This window comes from Parambassis ranga, chromosome 5 (genome assembly GCF_900634625.1).
Source record: "Parambassis ranga chromosome 5, fParRan2.1, whole genome shotgun sequence".
Classification (NCBI taxonomy): domain Eukaryota; kingdom Metazoa; phylum Chordata; class Actinopteri; family Ambassidae; genus Parambassis; species Parambassis ranga.
The window spans coordinates 28931790-28946128 of record NC_041026.1 but is presented as its reverse complement, the minus strand read 5'-3'; the positions used below and the strand labels follow the sequence as shown (position 1 = coordinate 28946128).

At 38.5% G+C, this 14339-nt stretch overlaps 2 protein-coding genes across 2 annotated transcripts; both read right to left on the bottom strand.

Annotated features, from left to right (window-relative positions):
• Positions 1-9831, bottom strand: cdc42 (cell division cycle 42). Its single transcript, XM_028405004.1, has 6 exons — positions 9751-9831; positions 5794-5934; positions 5296-5368; positions 4941-5050; positions 4595-4792; positions 1-1844 (listed from the first exon to the last, which is right to left on the bottom strand). Exons 2-6 carry the CDS (start codon positions 5896-5898, stop codon positions 1755-1757), a joined length of 576 nt encoding a protein of 191 aa, XP_028260805.1. The 5' UTR covers positions 5899-5934; positions 9751-9831; the 3' UTR covers positions 1-1754.
• A 588-nt stretch (positions 9832-10419) lies between these two features.
• Positions 10420-12803, bottom strand: snrpe (small nuclear ribonucleoprotein polypeptide E). Its single transcript, XM_028405006.1, has 5 exons — positions 12617-12803; positions 12037-12063; positions 11869-11931; positions 11007-11085; positions 10420-10643 (listed from the first exon to the last, which is right to left on the bottom strand). The coding sequence occupies exons 1-5, from the start codon at positions 12668-12670 to the stop codon at positions 10588-10590; spliced, it is 279 nt and encodes a 92-aa protein (XP_028260807.1). The 5' UTR covers positions 12671-12803; the 3' UTR covers positions 10420-10587.
• Between the last annotated feature and the right edge of the window lie 1536 nt (positions 12804-14339).

Sequence of the window (14339 nt, the reverse complement as noted above, 5' to 3'; positions counted from 1 at the left end):
TAAAGGCAATTAAGGTATAAGTTTAATATTTTTGAAAAGAATGCATATACAAAGAACAAAGACTTTAGACAAAGCATTTGGTTCTGCACCAAAACAACAACGGGTTATAATAATTATACTGACTTGGGCTGGATATCAACCCAACTCTAAGCCACCAGTAAAGAAAAAAACAAGAACCAACCAATCACAAATCATCTTCACCAAACAGTCGCTCTGCCATTGGAGGTTTTTATTAATAATTACCCAATCAGAGGTTTTATTGGTATGAACTGGCAGGTAGAGTTCAGATGAGTTCCGACCCCTAAATGTAAAAGGAGTGAAAGTAACCTTTTATATATTTATATATATTTATATATATAAAAAAAAACAAATAAACAGCACAAACAGAAATAATGAAGAAAAAAAAAGATTTTGGTAAAAACACCTGGAGCCTACATCAACATTGTGTGCCAGCTTACATTATAATTACATCTGTTAAACCTATCGTTTAAAACAGAGACCAAGGCTCAGCTACATGCAGCACCTTACAGTTTGAATGGGTACAACACACAGTCTGGACGCAACTCTCTACAGAAAGGCACCAAATTCTGACCTGGCACAGAAATCTGGTGGAAATTCATGTTCACTGTTCAGTTGTCCAAAAAAAAGAAAAAAAAAAGAAACCAGCTAAGATAGGTGTCACTGCTGTACCCATTCGAAATGTAAGGTGAAGACCATGTTAAAACAGATTTCTGTTTTACCCTCCCTTGGTCCCTGGCAACGCATCAAGAACACACCGCTTGTTCTGCTAACACTGTTTAAGTTCCCTGCACCTAAAAGGCCAATTCCTGTGGTCGACTAACAGACCCATTACAACTGGATGCCTTTAGCTCTTCAAGTGATTACCACACTCCAAATGGACTGCAGCTCTGCACTGTGAAAATCCATGTTAGGATGACTGCACACTCCAATGCAATATTTGCCACGCAGATTTTTTGCTGTGGAGTTTGAGAAGAATGGCTGAACCCTGATAGACTACACAATGTCCTTAGTGGTTACGAGTGCATCTATTTGGAACATGGAATAAATATCTCAGACTTGTCATGTGTTTAGGAGAAAGGGGGGTGTTGGCAAACAAAAACAAAAACAACACTACCCTGTTAGCCTTTCTTGTGGTAGTGTTGAGATAGACTGTTCTGGGACTGGGTGATGAGTTTGCTTGTCAACGGAGGCAATGGAACAGCAGCGTGAGCAGCCACCAATCAGGCAGCTGGAAGTGGCTGGGCGGGGCTTATTATCATGTATCCCTTGTATTGGCAGAAGGCGACTAACTGGCCAGCCATCTAAAACTTGATCAGGCCACAACACTGACTGAATAAAAATCAAGTTAACTAAAGCTTGACAAAATGTTTTCTACTTGAATGTTACCTTGTTATCTGGATTCTAATCTGAAGCTTCCCCACCCCGCCCGGAGCCCACAGCAGCCTGTTGGCCAGGTTAAGTTCATCTTCTGTCCCAAACTCAGTCTCAGGGGTTAAGCTTCTTATTATTGCAGAGAATTATCTGAAACTTGGCAGGCTGTTTTCTTTCTAGTCCTCCCTAAGGAGGACAATGCTGTCAAATCAGCCTTAGCAGAGCAAGGGAAAGGGGCGTGGTGGGGTAGGGGCAGGGCTGTGTGTGTGTGTGTGTGTGTGTGTGTATGTTCGTGCATGTGTGTATGTGTGTGCAAGGGGTGTATGTAAGATGTGTGTATGCTTTGACAAGGTAGGAACCTCTCATAGCAGCACACATTTGCGTTTCTTCTTGGGCTCTGGGGGCTCCAATGCAGCCAATATCGCCTCATCAAACACATTCTTTAGGCCTTTCTGTGAACACAAACATACAAACACAATGAGGGAGCAGCACACACACACAGGTCAAATTAAAAAAAAACAGAAAATGGTTGCAGGAAATATACTAAAAGGGGTATAGTAAAGGGATAAAATAAATATTTGCAACAAACTCCAAAAAATATTGTGTGGTTGTTTCAGTTAGTTGTGTGAGCAAGCTGTGGGATCAAGTGTCAACAAATCACATGCATGTCTTAGTGCAAAGTGCAGCTGAAATCAAAGGCAAGTCAAACAAAGTGGAGGAAAAACAGAACATAAGCCCTGATGCTACCAAACAAAAAAGCTGTTTTTTTCTCTTCACAAGAATTCTGATTCAACACAGAAAAGACACATTGTCATACAACCCACTTACCATGCTCAGTCTAAGAAGTGAATCTGTGTTATTTGCCCCTGAGCAGAGCTGCTTACACTATGAGCTCAGTCAAGTGAAGTAACCAGAGCTGCTCTGACACAATGCTGCACTATGCAGTAAACCAGTAAGTCCCTCTGTGTTGCTTAACTTGGCCAACAAACCATACTATGATTGATCTGGAAAAGAAGGGAGCCAGGGAGCAGGTCCATTTGTGTTTTATTAATTCATTTCACAAGTCATTTCACACAATTGTAGCTTATTTAATTATCATTCAGACATCCAACACAGCGCCATGTGCACCACATGTAATGGCACACTGATATTTTATATATATAGAGAACATTAGGCCACAGAGGTCAGAAGAACCATCAAGTGCAGACCAGCTATATATCATGGCAGCACACCGGACAGCTATCTTCACTTGTAAATGGCCAATCATTCCCTATATATGAACTACTTATAGCCCCATACGTAACCATAGTCATACTCTGCTCAATTAAATTTTAACTGCTGAAGTACAAAAAATACATAAGCATTAGAAATGGAAGCTCTGTTTAATGTTGAGATCATATTTAGCCTGTAAAGCCACTGACCCCTCCCCACATTAACTGCACCTACAGCACAAAGAAAAAAACAATAGCTACACCCCAAAGTACATCCTCCGTAAGATGCCACTGTGCTGTTTGACAGGAACTCCATTAACAAGCATTGAGTCAAAGTAGCAAAGAAAGAAACAAGAAATGACGCTGGTAAAGAGAAAAAGGTGTCTAAACCAATTCATAATTAGGACATAAAGTACTGTCAACACACCAAAACAAGTTAGAAAAGGCAACAAGCATAAGTGCAGGAAGACCTTGACTCAGTGTTCCAGGCCACAGAACACAATTTGCACAACAAATGCACTCTCAATACAGAGTACAGCAGAGTAGCAGTTTGTGTATCAGACTGACAGATGAATTAGTAAGATGAAAGAAATCTACTCAGATTTTGAAAGCAGCAAATGTAAAAAAAAGATAGAGGGAATAGGATAAAGAGATGAAGCAAAAGAATAACAACTGCGGAGAGGAGGAAAAGATGGCATAGAGTTTAAAATATACAGCATTTTCTCTTTCTTTGGGCCTCAGGTGGCTCGAGGGCAGCTAGGATAGCTTCATCAAATACATTCTTCAGCCCTCGCTACAAGGACAGGAGAAGGAAGAGAACAGTACAGTTAGCACAGCAAGAACAGAGATAGATAGGTGGGGAGGAGGATAAGAGGAACATGGCAGAAACGGAGGAATGTACATGTAAAACACAAAGAGGAGACATGGCAGTTACAGAATGACTGAAGAAGATGGAGTGCAGTGGTATCACATGGACCCATGACAAAAAGCTGCTGTTCAACAGTGGACTGAAAGTGAGGCAGGGACTGAGTGCTGAGATCCACAGCAGGAAACAGGAAATTACATCATCAGCTATGCAACAGTTGTGCCAGTGAGACAGGGAGGAGGAAGGAAGGAGCAGAGCAGGGAGGTGGGGGCAACACTCAGGCTCCATCAATGCTATTGTTCTCTATCTGACTGGACCTAACTCATCACTTCTTCCAATTTATGTTCTAGCTGCTCCCCTCCCTTCAATCAATGGCAAGAATTTGACTAATTTATTATTAGGCAATTTAGCACAGGTACTAAGTACTAGTCAGAGCAGACTCAAACTCACTCACTTGGTCATAATACTAGTATATTAATATGTTGAAAATAACCCAAGCATGCCACAGAGAGGCACGTAATATTTTGAATGCACAATCAAAATTCATGTTACAAAAGACATCATTCCAGGAGAATATTAAGACTATTTATTTTTAAGTTATTAATACCTTCAATGTTATGGCCAAATTAGTACCTGTGTCATGTTATTAAAGCCTTGAGCCATGATGAGCTGGGAGACACCCAGGAAAATGACTGAATGGGCCAGACTGGGTTTTATCTCAGAGGTTTGTAGATTAATGTGTCTCCACCCTACAAACTCCACTTTAAGCGCTTCAGGCCTGAACAAAACTAACGAAAACGACTGCATGAATTTTCTTGACCTGCACGTTTGCTCCACCGAACAAAGTACAGCCATCTTGGCTGTGTCAAGCAGCTAAAGGCAACTTCAGACAACAATAATATAGCTGAAGCAAGACTACTGTAACTAGGATTCAGTATTTAAAACGCCACTCATCTCATTGAGTAAAATGGCACCAAAACCAAACCAGCATGCAAAAACACACCTCATCGTGCACAAGCTGTAGGGAGCATGACCATGTTTCTCTTTCCTCCACTTTCTTAGTTCTTGCCCTTAAATGATTAGGTGTTTGTGAATGTGTGACTGTAAACGTTGTGTATTTACATACCTGTGTGAGGGCTGAACACTCCACATATTTTACAGCCTTAAGGTCTCTTGCCAGCTTCTCGGCTGTCTCAGGAGTGATGGGCTTCTGCTTGTTTTTAGCCAGCTTCTCTATAGTGGAAGGGTCATCCCTCAAGTCAATCTGAGTCCCAACTAGAAGGAAGGGTGTCTTTGGACAGTGATGGGTGATCTCTGGAACCCACTGGAAGAACAAACACAACAGTCAGCACATCGGATTTTTGTTTAGTTTCTTCTTAGAATATGCCAGGATGCTTTTAGCAATCATTAAAACAGAACAAAATTTGGTCCCCTCTTTTTAAGAAGATGGAACTAGAAAAAGTCAGCCTTACCTTTTCTTTGACATTTTCAAAGGAGGAGGGAGACACGACAGAGAAACAGACAAGGAAGACGTCTGTCTGGGGATAACTCAGGGGCCGTAATCTGTCGTAGTCTTCCTGACCTGGAGAAATCACATAAAAGTATATTTAGGTCAAAGGGTTTGTCCAACAAGTTTTCACTGATACAAAGAACAAAACAGGATATGTCAGCGCACAGAGGTAGAGCAAGAAAAATACAGGACACACATCAGGCCCACGTTTTATATAATACTATAACACTACATTCTAATGACTACATTCTAAGCAGTTTGCCTGCTTGTGTATTTCACAGTAAAGCAACAAGGACGTAAGCAAAAGAAGGACTTACCTGCTGTATCAAACAAGCCCAGAGTGTAGGGCTCTCCTCCAATCATTACAGTTACAGCATAGTTATCAAACACCTACAAGACACAGATATAGCTGTCATATAGATCATACCAAGTCAACAACGCTGTCATATTGAAATACACATGAAATCTTGCAGCAAAGTACTGATAGGCCTTAGAATTTAATATTAATTATATACATCTAAACTGACTATCTTCATGCACCTACTTGATATATTAAGTACCAGAGCAGCAGCCATGGGAAGAGCTGTGATTTTGTCAAAATGTTGCAGGAGCATGCATCAATGCTTCCTGTGTGTTTTTCATCTAAATCAGTGTGCTCGGAATAAAAACGAAGAGGCAAAACAAATTCCCACAGCTAGCCTAAATATTTATTTAAATAGTTACCAAGAACTAACTAAAGTAACTTACAAACACAACAACGGTCAACAGCTCTCAAGTGAAAGTCATATTAACATAACACAGATTCACAGACTTACCGTAGGTACATATTCAGAGGGAAACTTGTTTGTGGTATAGGAGATGAGCAGGCAGGTTTTACCCACAGCTCCATCCCCAACTACAACACACTTGATGGTCTGCATAGCTGTGATTTACAGTCGTCGCTACTCATTCAAGATCTGTAACAACAAACCAAAGAAAAATGTATTAGTTGATCGTATTGCCTATTATTGACAGAGAAAAATAATCTTGTTCAAACTCTTGACAAACAAAAAAGTAGAACTACACCTGCCAAAGTGTTTACTTTCTTTGACCTTTTTGTTTTGGTTTACAACACAGAATTGCAGTGATTTATGTGGTTTTTAGACACATGGTGTTCTGTCTGGCTTTTAATATACAAGAGAATGATTACAAAGATACATGTAAATAACCAAATAACAATTACATCCCTGAATCTTTGTGGATTACAAAGTACCTAGTGATTTCTCTGCATTAAGGTTGTGTACATAGTATGTGGACTTTTTTGTGTAAAAAAAAAAAACAACAACCTACAAAAGGAGAAAAACATGAGGTGAAAGTCCCTAAAAGGCTGAACAACACATGGCATTGATATTATCTGTCAATAACAAGCTGTTGGTAAGAACACATTTCAAAGTAACAGTAAAAATTGGAGCCTGTCCTAAATCAGCAAATTGATGTGACCCAAGCCCTCAGCAAAAATTCCATGATTTACTCGACATGGGGTTTGCAGGCAGATAATCCCAGCTAGACAAACAACTAGACCTCTGTGGCCGACACGGTGGTGAACTGGGACTGGCGACATGTGCAACTGAGGTTTTCTAATTTAAAGTATTGAGGGATTGTACAGACCCACAGCTGGAGATCCAATTGGGGAACAACTAGGATAGTCTAAACATATGCCGTGCATGGATGAATAAACTGTGGTATAAAGTAAGAAGAGTTTGCAGTCGTCTCCCTTTCACTCTTTTACCCTTTTATGCTTGCGTTACCATTAAACTAAATACCATTTTATGTTTCAATGTATAAATAATATTTTACAAATGTTGTTAATCTTGGAATTTAACAAAATTGTTATCTATTGCTTCATCAAAGGATATTTAAATGACACCATGTGGCTGCAACCCCAGTGCACAACAAAACTTAGGTGGTCTTTACATGATTATTTTCAGAATCAAAAAACTGTTAAGAGTACCCCTCAAGTGTGATCCCACAGACACCATGATAATGCTAAAATACCTGCAGAGTGCCTAAAGAAGACACATTTTTACTTGTTATGACAGAAAATACTCATTGCATTAACAGTAACAATGGTAACAACAGTTCTACCAAAGTTAAACATGACACTGAGTACAGCAGGACCCTAGAAGTAAAGCAGTTACATGAAATTAAATGAAAGCTCACACAATTAGCTGATTTCAGTAACATGCTGTTTATGCAATGAGCCACAATATATTCACAATACCTCCTCTGTAGGTTACAGTATGTCACTGCTGAGCCTCTGCAGAGCTCTGCAGCACTGAGTGGGGGTGGGGGTGTCATTGAGAGGAGCTTGAGGGACAAAAAATTCAGGCACCAAATACTAGTGTGAAAAATGGTCTTAAGCCTTAACTCAACTGTCATGGAGTCCCAGTGCAAGGGTACGCACACATCTAAAGTGATGTCAGTTTTGCTACAGAAAATAAATATGGAAAGCTTTATATGCAGTCCAGTTTTGTTATTTTATGTATTACATTTGAAAAGCACTGTATTCTATTACTCAATCTGCCTCTGCATGTTTCAAATATGACAATAACAGAAAACACAATAATGTCTGAGAGACTTTATGTTGTCTACTTTTAGGTGTAGCATGTATCTGTATTTGCATGTGTGATTGGCAAAAATGTGTGCCACATGTGCATCCCTAGTATTAGACCATAAATAGTTATTACACTTCTATGCACTAATTAAGGTTGCCAATTACAAGCCCTGCATTCTGTAAGCACCAAGCACTGGATGAAGTTGCACATTTTTAAGTGTTATAAAAGATGGGCTTTGTTAAAGAAAGCTTTTAGAGGGAGCATCTAAAATTGTGTGTACATGAAATCCTTATGTGTCTGTTGCTGTATAAACAAAAGAATATAAAGCAATACACAGGAAAGAAGAAGTAAGTTGTCACATTAACTCCATGTAAGAGTTAACATGAATGAGACTCGATGAATGAGAATTCTTTGGACCACTACCAGTCTCTAACACTGGCTCATGTGGACTTTATACTACTAACCTGGCAGGATAAAGTCTGATTAATGTCCACTACAACTGAATCATACGTATGCAGCTTTGCTAGGTGATGTCCAGAAAATTTCACCAGTGCACTACATGTGTGAAAAGAACTATACTCTCACTGCCTCAGTGCTACCTAGACAGTTAAATAGTCTGACGTTTAAAAAAGTGGAGTATGCCACAGAGTAAGTTGTTCATAATTTTGGATTTTCCCAAAAAAAATACATACAAAGAAGGCATAATGTGATGTACATTCTGTAAGTTAAGATGGGGTCTTAAAGGGCTGGGTATTCAAGTGATTAGCAACATTCCAACACATAATACCGGAGAAAGCTGTGCCTTAGGCAACAAGCAGACCGGCTGAAGAGCATGAAAAAAACGACACTATTGTCTAAGGATTTTAGCTTCGCTGTAAGATAATTTACTGTTACATCTAACAACAGTGTACAAATTGATTTATTACATGGTTCTGTAGGGCAGACATGTGACATTGCTACCGAAAAGCATGGTACCAAAGAAAATCAAACATCTCAACTGTGGAATAACTGATTTTGTTCCCTGAATCAAAGCTATATATTGCAACAAGATGATGGCAATGTGCAACACAGGATGACTGCAGCTGTAATGATGCCGCCAGACTTAATCCTCACATTTGTGTTTGTAGGCCAACAAGCACTATGAGGACAGGCCAGCTTAAAGTCTAGCAGTGAAAACTGCTGCTAACTTAAATTTTACTGTATAACCAAGCACACACCCTAGCAAGACTTTGCAGACAGACTGACAAGCTCAGTGTGAATCTGTTATTGAAGCAGGATATTTCTCAGACTCAGGAGCTGGTGAATCCACACAGCTTCCCGCTGGAGATAAAGGCTAGCTTTACAACACTTTCTTAATCACAGAAAATACTTGGACGTGTGGCCATTAGAAAATTGACAGGCAGAATTCAATGGTAAGAGATCAATTACAAATACTTTGAATTGACATCGACAAACCTCCTAAACCCCTTTTTTCCCCGAGTGGTACATTACAACCGATGACTGTCCGGGGGTAGTGCGAGAAATTCCACTAACAAAACAATAACATACATACACAACACCTGAAAGACGTCTTTCACAATAAAGACCCCTAGCTTGGTTACGATAGCTGCTGAATCTGGACCACATCCTCGGCCTCAATCTGGCCTAATTTCCTGCCGGCAGACGATAAACTTACTAACCTGCCCCCCTTTTTTCCAGGTCCAACACTATCAGTCATATTAACACTATCCTTGCAAGTATGAATTAGAACAAAGTGCTGATTCACAAATGAATTAACCTAATGTTGCTATACGTTTTATTCAAATCGCTAACCAGCTAACTAGCTAGCTACTACTTGCGTCTTTTTTATTTATGACCACAACTTCAACCGAAAATATGTACAATTCTTACTTGACGAAACCCATCAACTTTTCCCATGTGAAGTCACAATAACGTTACTTATTAGCCGGTCCAATTCACAGACTGCTAGCTGTCCTTACTAGCTAACTACTGTCCTCCCCAATTAGCTTGCGGGCTAACTGAGCTATCCTCAGCGGATGCTGATGCTTTATCACGTATGTAAGTCGTTTATTTTACTCGATGTGATACAAATGTATAACATACACAGTGTGGACAATATATAACCTGAACGACAACCGCCATCGTATCACAATAACAAACATATAATGTTTTCCTTACCGTATCCTCTATTTGTGTCTTTACGCCGGGCGTTGGCAGCTCCGCGCTAGGGGCTTCCCAGTCAGCAGAACAGGGACACGTTGCGTAGTGAACAACTACGTAATTACGTTAATCGATTTCGTTATAACTTCAGATTAGGTTACAAAAAGCGATACCAAAACCAAACACTTAAAATTAATGGTTCAACAACGTAATTTATTTTTTAATTTAACGTAATTTATTTTTTAAAAATATTATAAGTGATTTAATGTCAAAATTCCTGTGGTGGCTGCTGCATTACTTTAGAATATAACATTTTTGCTGTGGAAAACAAGCATGATTTCTGTGGCCAGGAAAATGGTACCTGTTAAACTGTGCTGTTGGAAATGAAAACATGTTATCATTTTATTTCAAATTGTGTTCAATATACATTGTAACCTTTTTAAACTGTATCCCAATGTATACCATCACCTTTTCTGTTTAACATTTGTTTAAGATAAAGTTTCATTAACCATCATTCAAATACATATACTGTTTTGATGTACTGTATTAGTAGTAGAGAAGTTTGACCTACATTAAATACAGTGTAATGGTACTGTCTGCCACTAGATGGCAGTGCAATTCAATGACCCAATTATTGGAACTGCTGAGGGATAGAATCATTTGGTGGTACAATTTAATACAGGAAACTGTAAGAAAAACAAAAAACTTTATTCTCAAAGTGAAAACATGTGGTAGAAAGACTCAATTGCATCATCTATATCATAAACGCAAACATACTCAACTTCAGCAAAAAAAACAAACAAAGGAAATGTTTTTTTCTTAGGAAAGGTATGATTTGTAGACGTCTTCGATGTTCTAGTTGGAAACACTCTGCAACAAAGTAATGTTGTCTCCTTTCAACATGATCCTCCCTGAGAGACACGGACAAAGAAAGAAGGAAAGAAACCCAAGAGGAGGAAATTCATTAGAGCCAGATGATGGATGGAAAGAGATACAAACATCAGCTCACTTTCAAAGTAATGAGCCCACAATAACTTGGCTATAGACAATAGTTACTTTAATGTCATGGTGCTCTAAGGATCAGTAACACTGTGTGCATGGTTCATATAAAGAACTAGCATATATAAATGGAATGCAGTCAATTCACACGTGCCATTGCAACTACAAGAAGCCACACTTTCTTCTGTGAAACTATGCAACACAATTATTGTCAATTTGCCTATATACATAGGTACAAATATAAAAAAGGTGTCAAAAATGTAGGGAAGCTTTACCCAAAGGTTTTCTGTTCTTTGTCTTCATGTGGACTTCCTCAGCATCATCTAGAACCAGGTTCATGTACTCATCAAAACCCTAAAAAAAACATGAGAACATGATGAATGACACTTATTAACATCTAGACACAAACTCTGCCGCATGTTTATGCATAGTCAAATATTCTGATTCATTAATGGACAACCTTGTGTTCTAAAAAAAATCATTGTACAATATATACTAAACAAGCTCACTGAAATTAAATAATCAAATGTATCACTGAGAAGGGTTGAGAAGACTAGAATTACCACTTCGAGGTTGCCACCAGACAAGCTGTGTTTGTGAAAACTGTACATCATCCCAGTGAATTGATCTTTTGGAATAAAATGGAATAAAACTCAACAGCTTTCGACATTCAACCTTTAGGAAAGTTGTGTGGACCTTTGTCAGTACTACCGTATAAATGACTGAGTGATAAATAGTGTTTTTTATAAAATGAGCAGTAATCAGTAGCCACCTTGGTCAATTTTAACTCATGTCCTTGCATAAATATTTTGGTTTTGGAAATTCAGTATAGACAATGTATATTTTACATTCTTGTTTTATTTATGTATTGTGTTGTCTATGCCAAAGTGTGGATTTCTTCAAAGGTAAATGTCGCTGAAAACACATGACAGTAGGATGACTATGTAACCAATGGGCCAAAAAAAGGCCAACACAGTATAACTGTGTTTTGTGTAGATGCAACATAGATTGAAACAAATGACAAACTTTTACATATAAAAATTGGACAACACACACAAGTGATCATTGTCCACCAAACATTTCTTCTGATATCATCAAGTAAGAACAAATACAAACTCAGGAGAAAAAGATACTTACAATAATGCATCCCTCTATCCGCATGTTGACCTGCTCATACAACCACACCTGGATACGTGAGCGCTAGAGACAGGAAGAAAAAAATGGAAATTAAATAAAATTCAGACAATATTATAAAGAAAAAGAACAACAAAAGAAAAGAAATCAAACTAAGAATAAACTACTTACATTTTGCAGGTACCTGAAAATAAGGTTCTGACATGCGAGTCAAGGAAATTCAACACACAGTATACACAGTGGCACATGCCAGAAATGATCACAGTAACTCTTGATTTCCTAATACACACTTGCTTTCAACACCAATACATGGAGCCTAAACTACAACAGGGCGTTTAAATATTTTCTTTAAATGCAAAGAAGGCTAGTGTTATCTGAACTGTGCGGAAAATGTTCTACTCCTGTATGTCCTCAAACATTTATTGAGGAAAGTAGTACGTTTTCCGACACCACAATATAAAACAAGCAATTCGGCTTGCTAGCGCTATCACTGCGGCTACGTCTAATTCCCGGCCTCTGCATGCACAACAGTGATCCAAAATCACTTGTATACATCGTTCGCATCAGCGAAACTTCTTCTGATCTGCAGTTTCTTCATAACATACACAATCTTTGGAAAAAAAAAACTTTTTCGCACGTAAACGAAATGCACAAGTAGCGAACAAGCTAAAGTACATGCTAGCCTAGCTGCTAAGTTATTGTAGCCACCGATTCACCCGCGTCCCGCCGTTCACAGCAATTAAAAGGATACAATGGGCTGCACCATAACCTTCTGGACCTTTTGTCCCTGTCCTCTGTACGCCATGTCCCCAGCAAAATACCAAAAGTTGGTATATGAAGAAAGAATTGCACGAGAATTTAATAGAGAGCAGATCAACGAACCACTCACGTTGTGAGTTCGCTTCAATGGCGGGTTTCCTTTTTCCTTTTTCCTTTAACGTGTGGTAGCGGCGCGTAATGTTAAACAGCGCCTCTGCAGGCTGGAGGCCATTACTGCAACAAACAACCACCTGCTCAGCTGCGCCCTGCGTTTGAACAGGTGAGGTCATGCAACGGACATAATGGAATAAAATAAAGATTTCTCTGGTCAAGTTATTGATTTTATTGACCAATGTGGATGTGCATCCATAATATTAAAGGGTTTATAGAACTAGTTTATTAACCCTCATGTGACATTTTTGTCCTCTGAGAGAAATTTTTCTGTTTATTTTGGCCATAACTTTGTCAATATGTGGACAAATTGAATCATTTTTCTCAATAAGCTTAATTTTACATAAATTTTGTTAATATGATTTTGAAATTTTTAGGTCAACGGTACACTGTGGGCAAATTTTACCCCCTAATGTGTTGTTCGGGGACAAAAACGTCCCCTAACTTTAACGGTTTTAAAAATATATCAGATAAATATTTTTTTGAAATTTTTTTGCATAGACCTTTTAATTAACTTCAGTTCTAATCAACAGTAGTGAAAAAATCATTTTCCCCCAGGATTTTAACCCTTTAATCACCAATTTTATAAGGGGTGGTGCTGAAAATTGAAAAAAAAACACACAAAATGGCTCATTTTTAATAGAAAAGGTGAATGTGGACTGGATTCTTTTTAACCTTTATTACAGTCTTGGTCATGTCAAACATCAGTAAAAAAATTGACTTTATTGCATTATTAGTTTTTGCACAGCACTGGATTTTCTTTTTTTCTCCCATTTTGTCCCATAGACTTACATTATAAACACACTTTTTTTGACTGCACAGCCATGGCACTAAATAATCATGCATTCTTGATTGTTGGTGGTTTACCCTGTTGGTAGGAGGTAACATTTGTGATTTTTACAGCTTTTTTACAACTTAATTACCATATTAACCCTTTACCTGCAGGCCTGTGCTCATGTACTGTAGTTTCTGGCTTGTATATGGAGTTATAGGGAGTATTTTAGCACATAATTGTGTGTCTACACACTGTGTGTGTATGTTAGAGAGGAAGAGAGCCATTTGCACACTGTCAGGGAAGGAAAGTCAGGAAAATAAAGTTACTAAGTAAGTGAAGTGTACCTAATTCAGACGTACAACGGCGATGCATAAGCATGTAAAATGAAAACATCCAGGAGTTCTGGCGTCTGAAGTTGTGGATGGGTAAAATAGCTGTTTTTTTTTTTTTAGCTTTCGGAAAACACGTCCTCCAGTAGAGTGACTTTACTTTTAGGTTAGTGTCTCAGTTGAGATCACTGAATTAGTCTAAGTGAGGTCTAAGTGCCCCTTTTCCATGGTGTGTTGCGCTCCACACGACCATACGTACATGTGCATGTTACTAAATAGACACCATAGATAGATAACTTGATAACATAATAAATAATCATTGACTAACCAAATCTAATCTACAGTTTAGTCCCCTACTAAAATTAGTATTAAAAGTAGTTTAGTAAAGTAAAGTAAAGTAAATTTGTTGCAGCCCTAAAAGTAAGTGCCGGGCCCTTTGA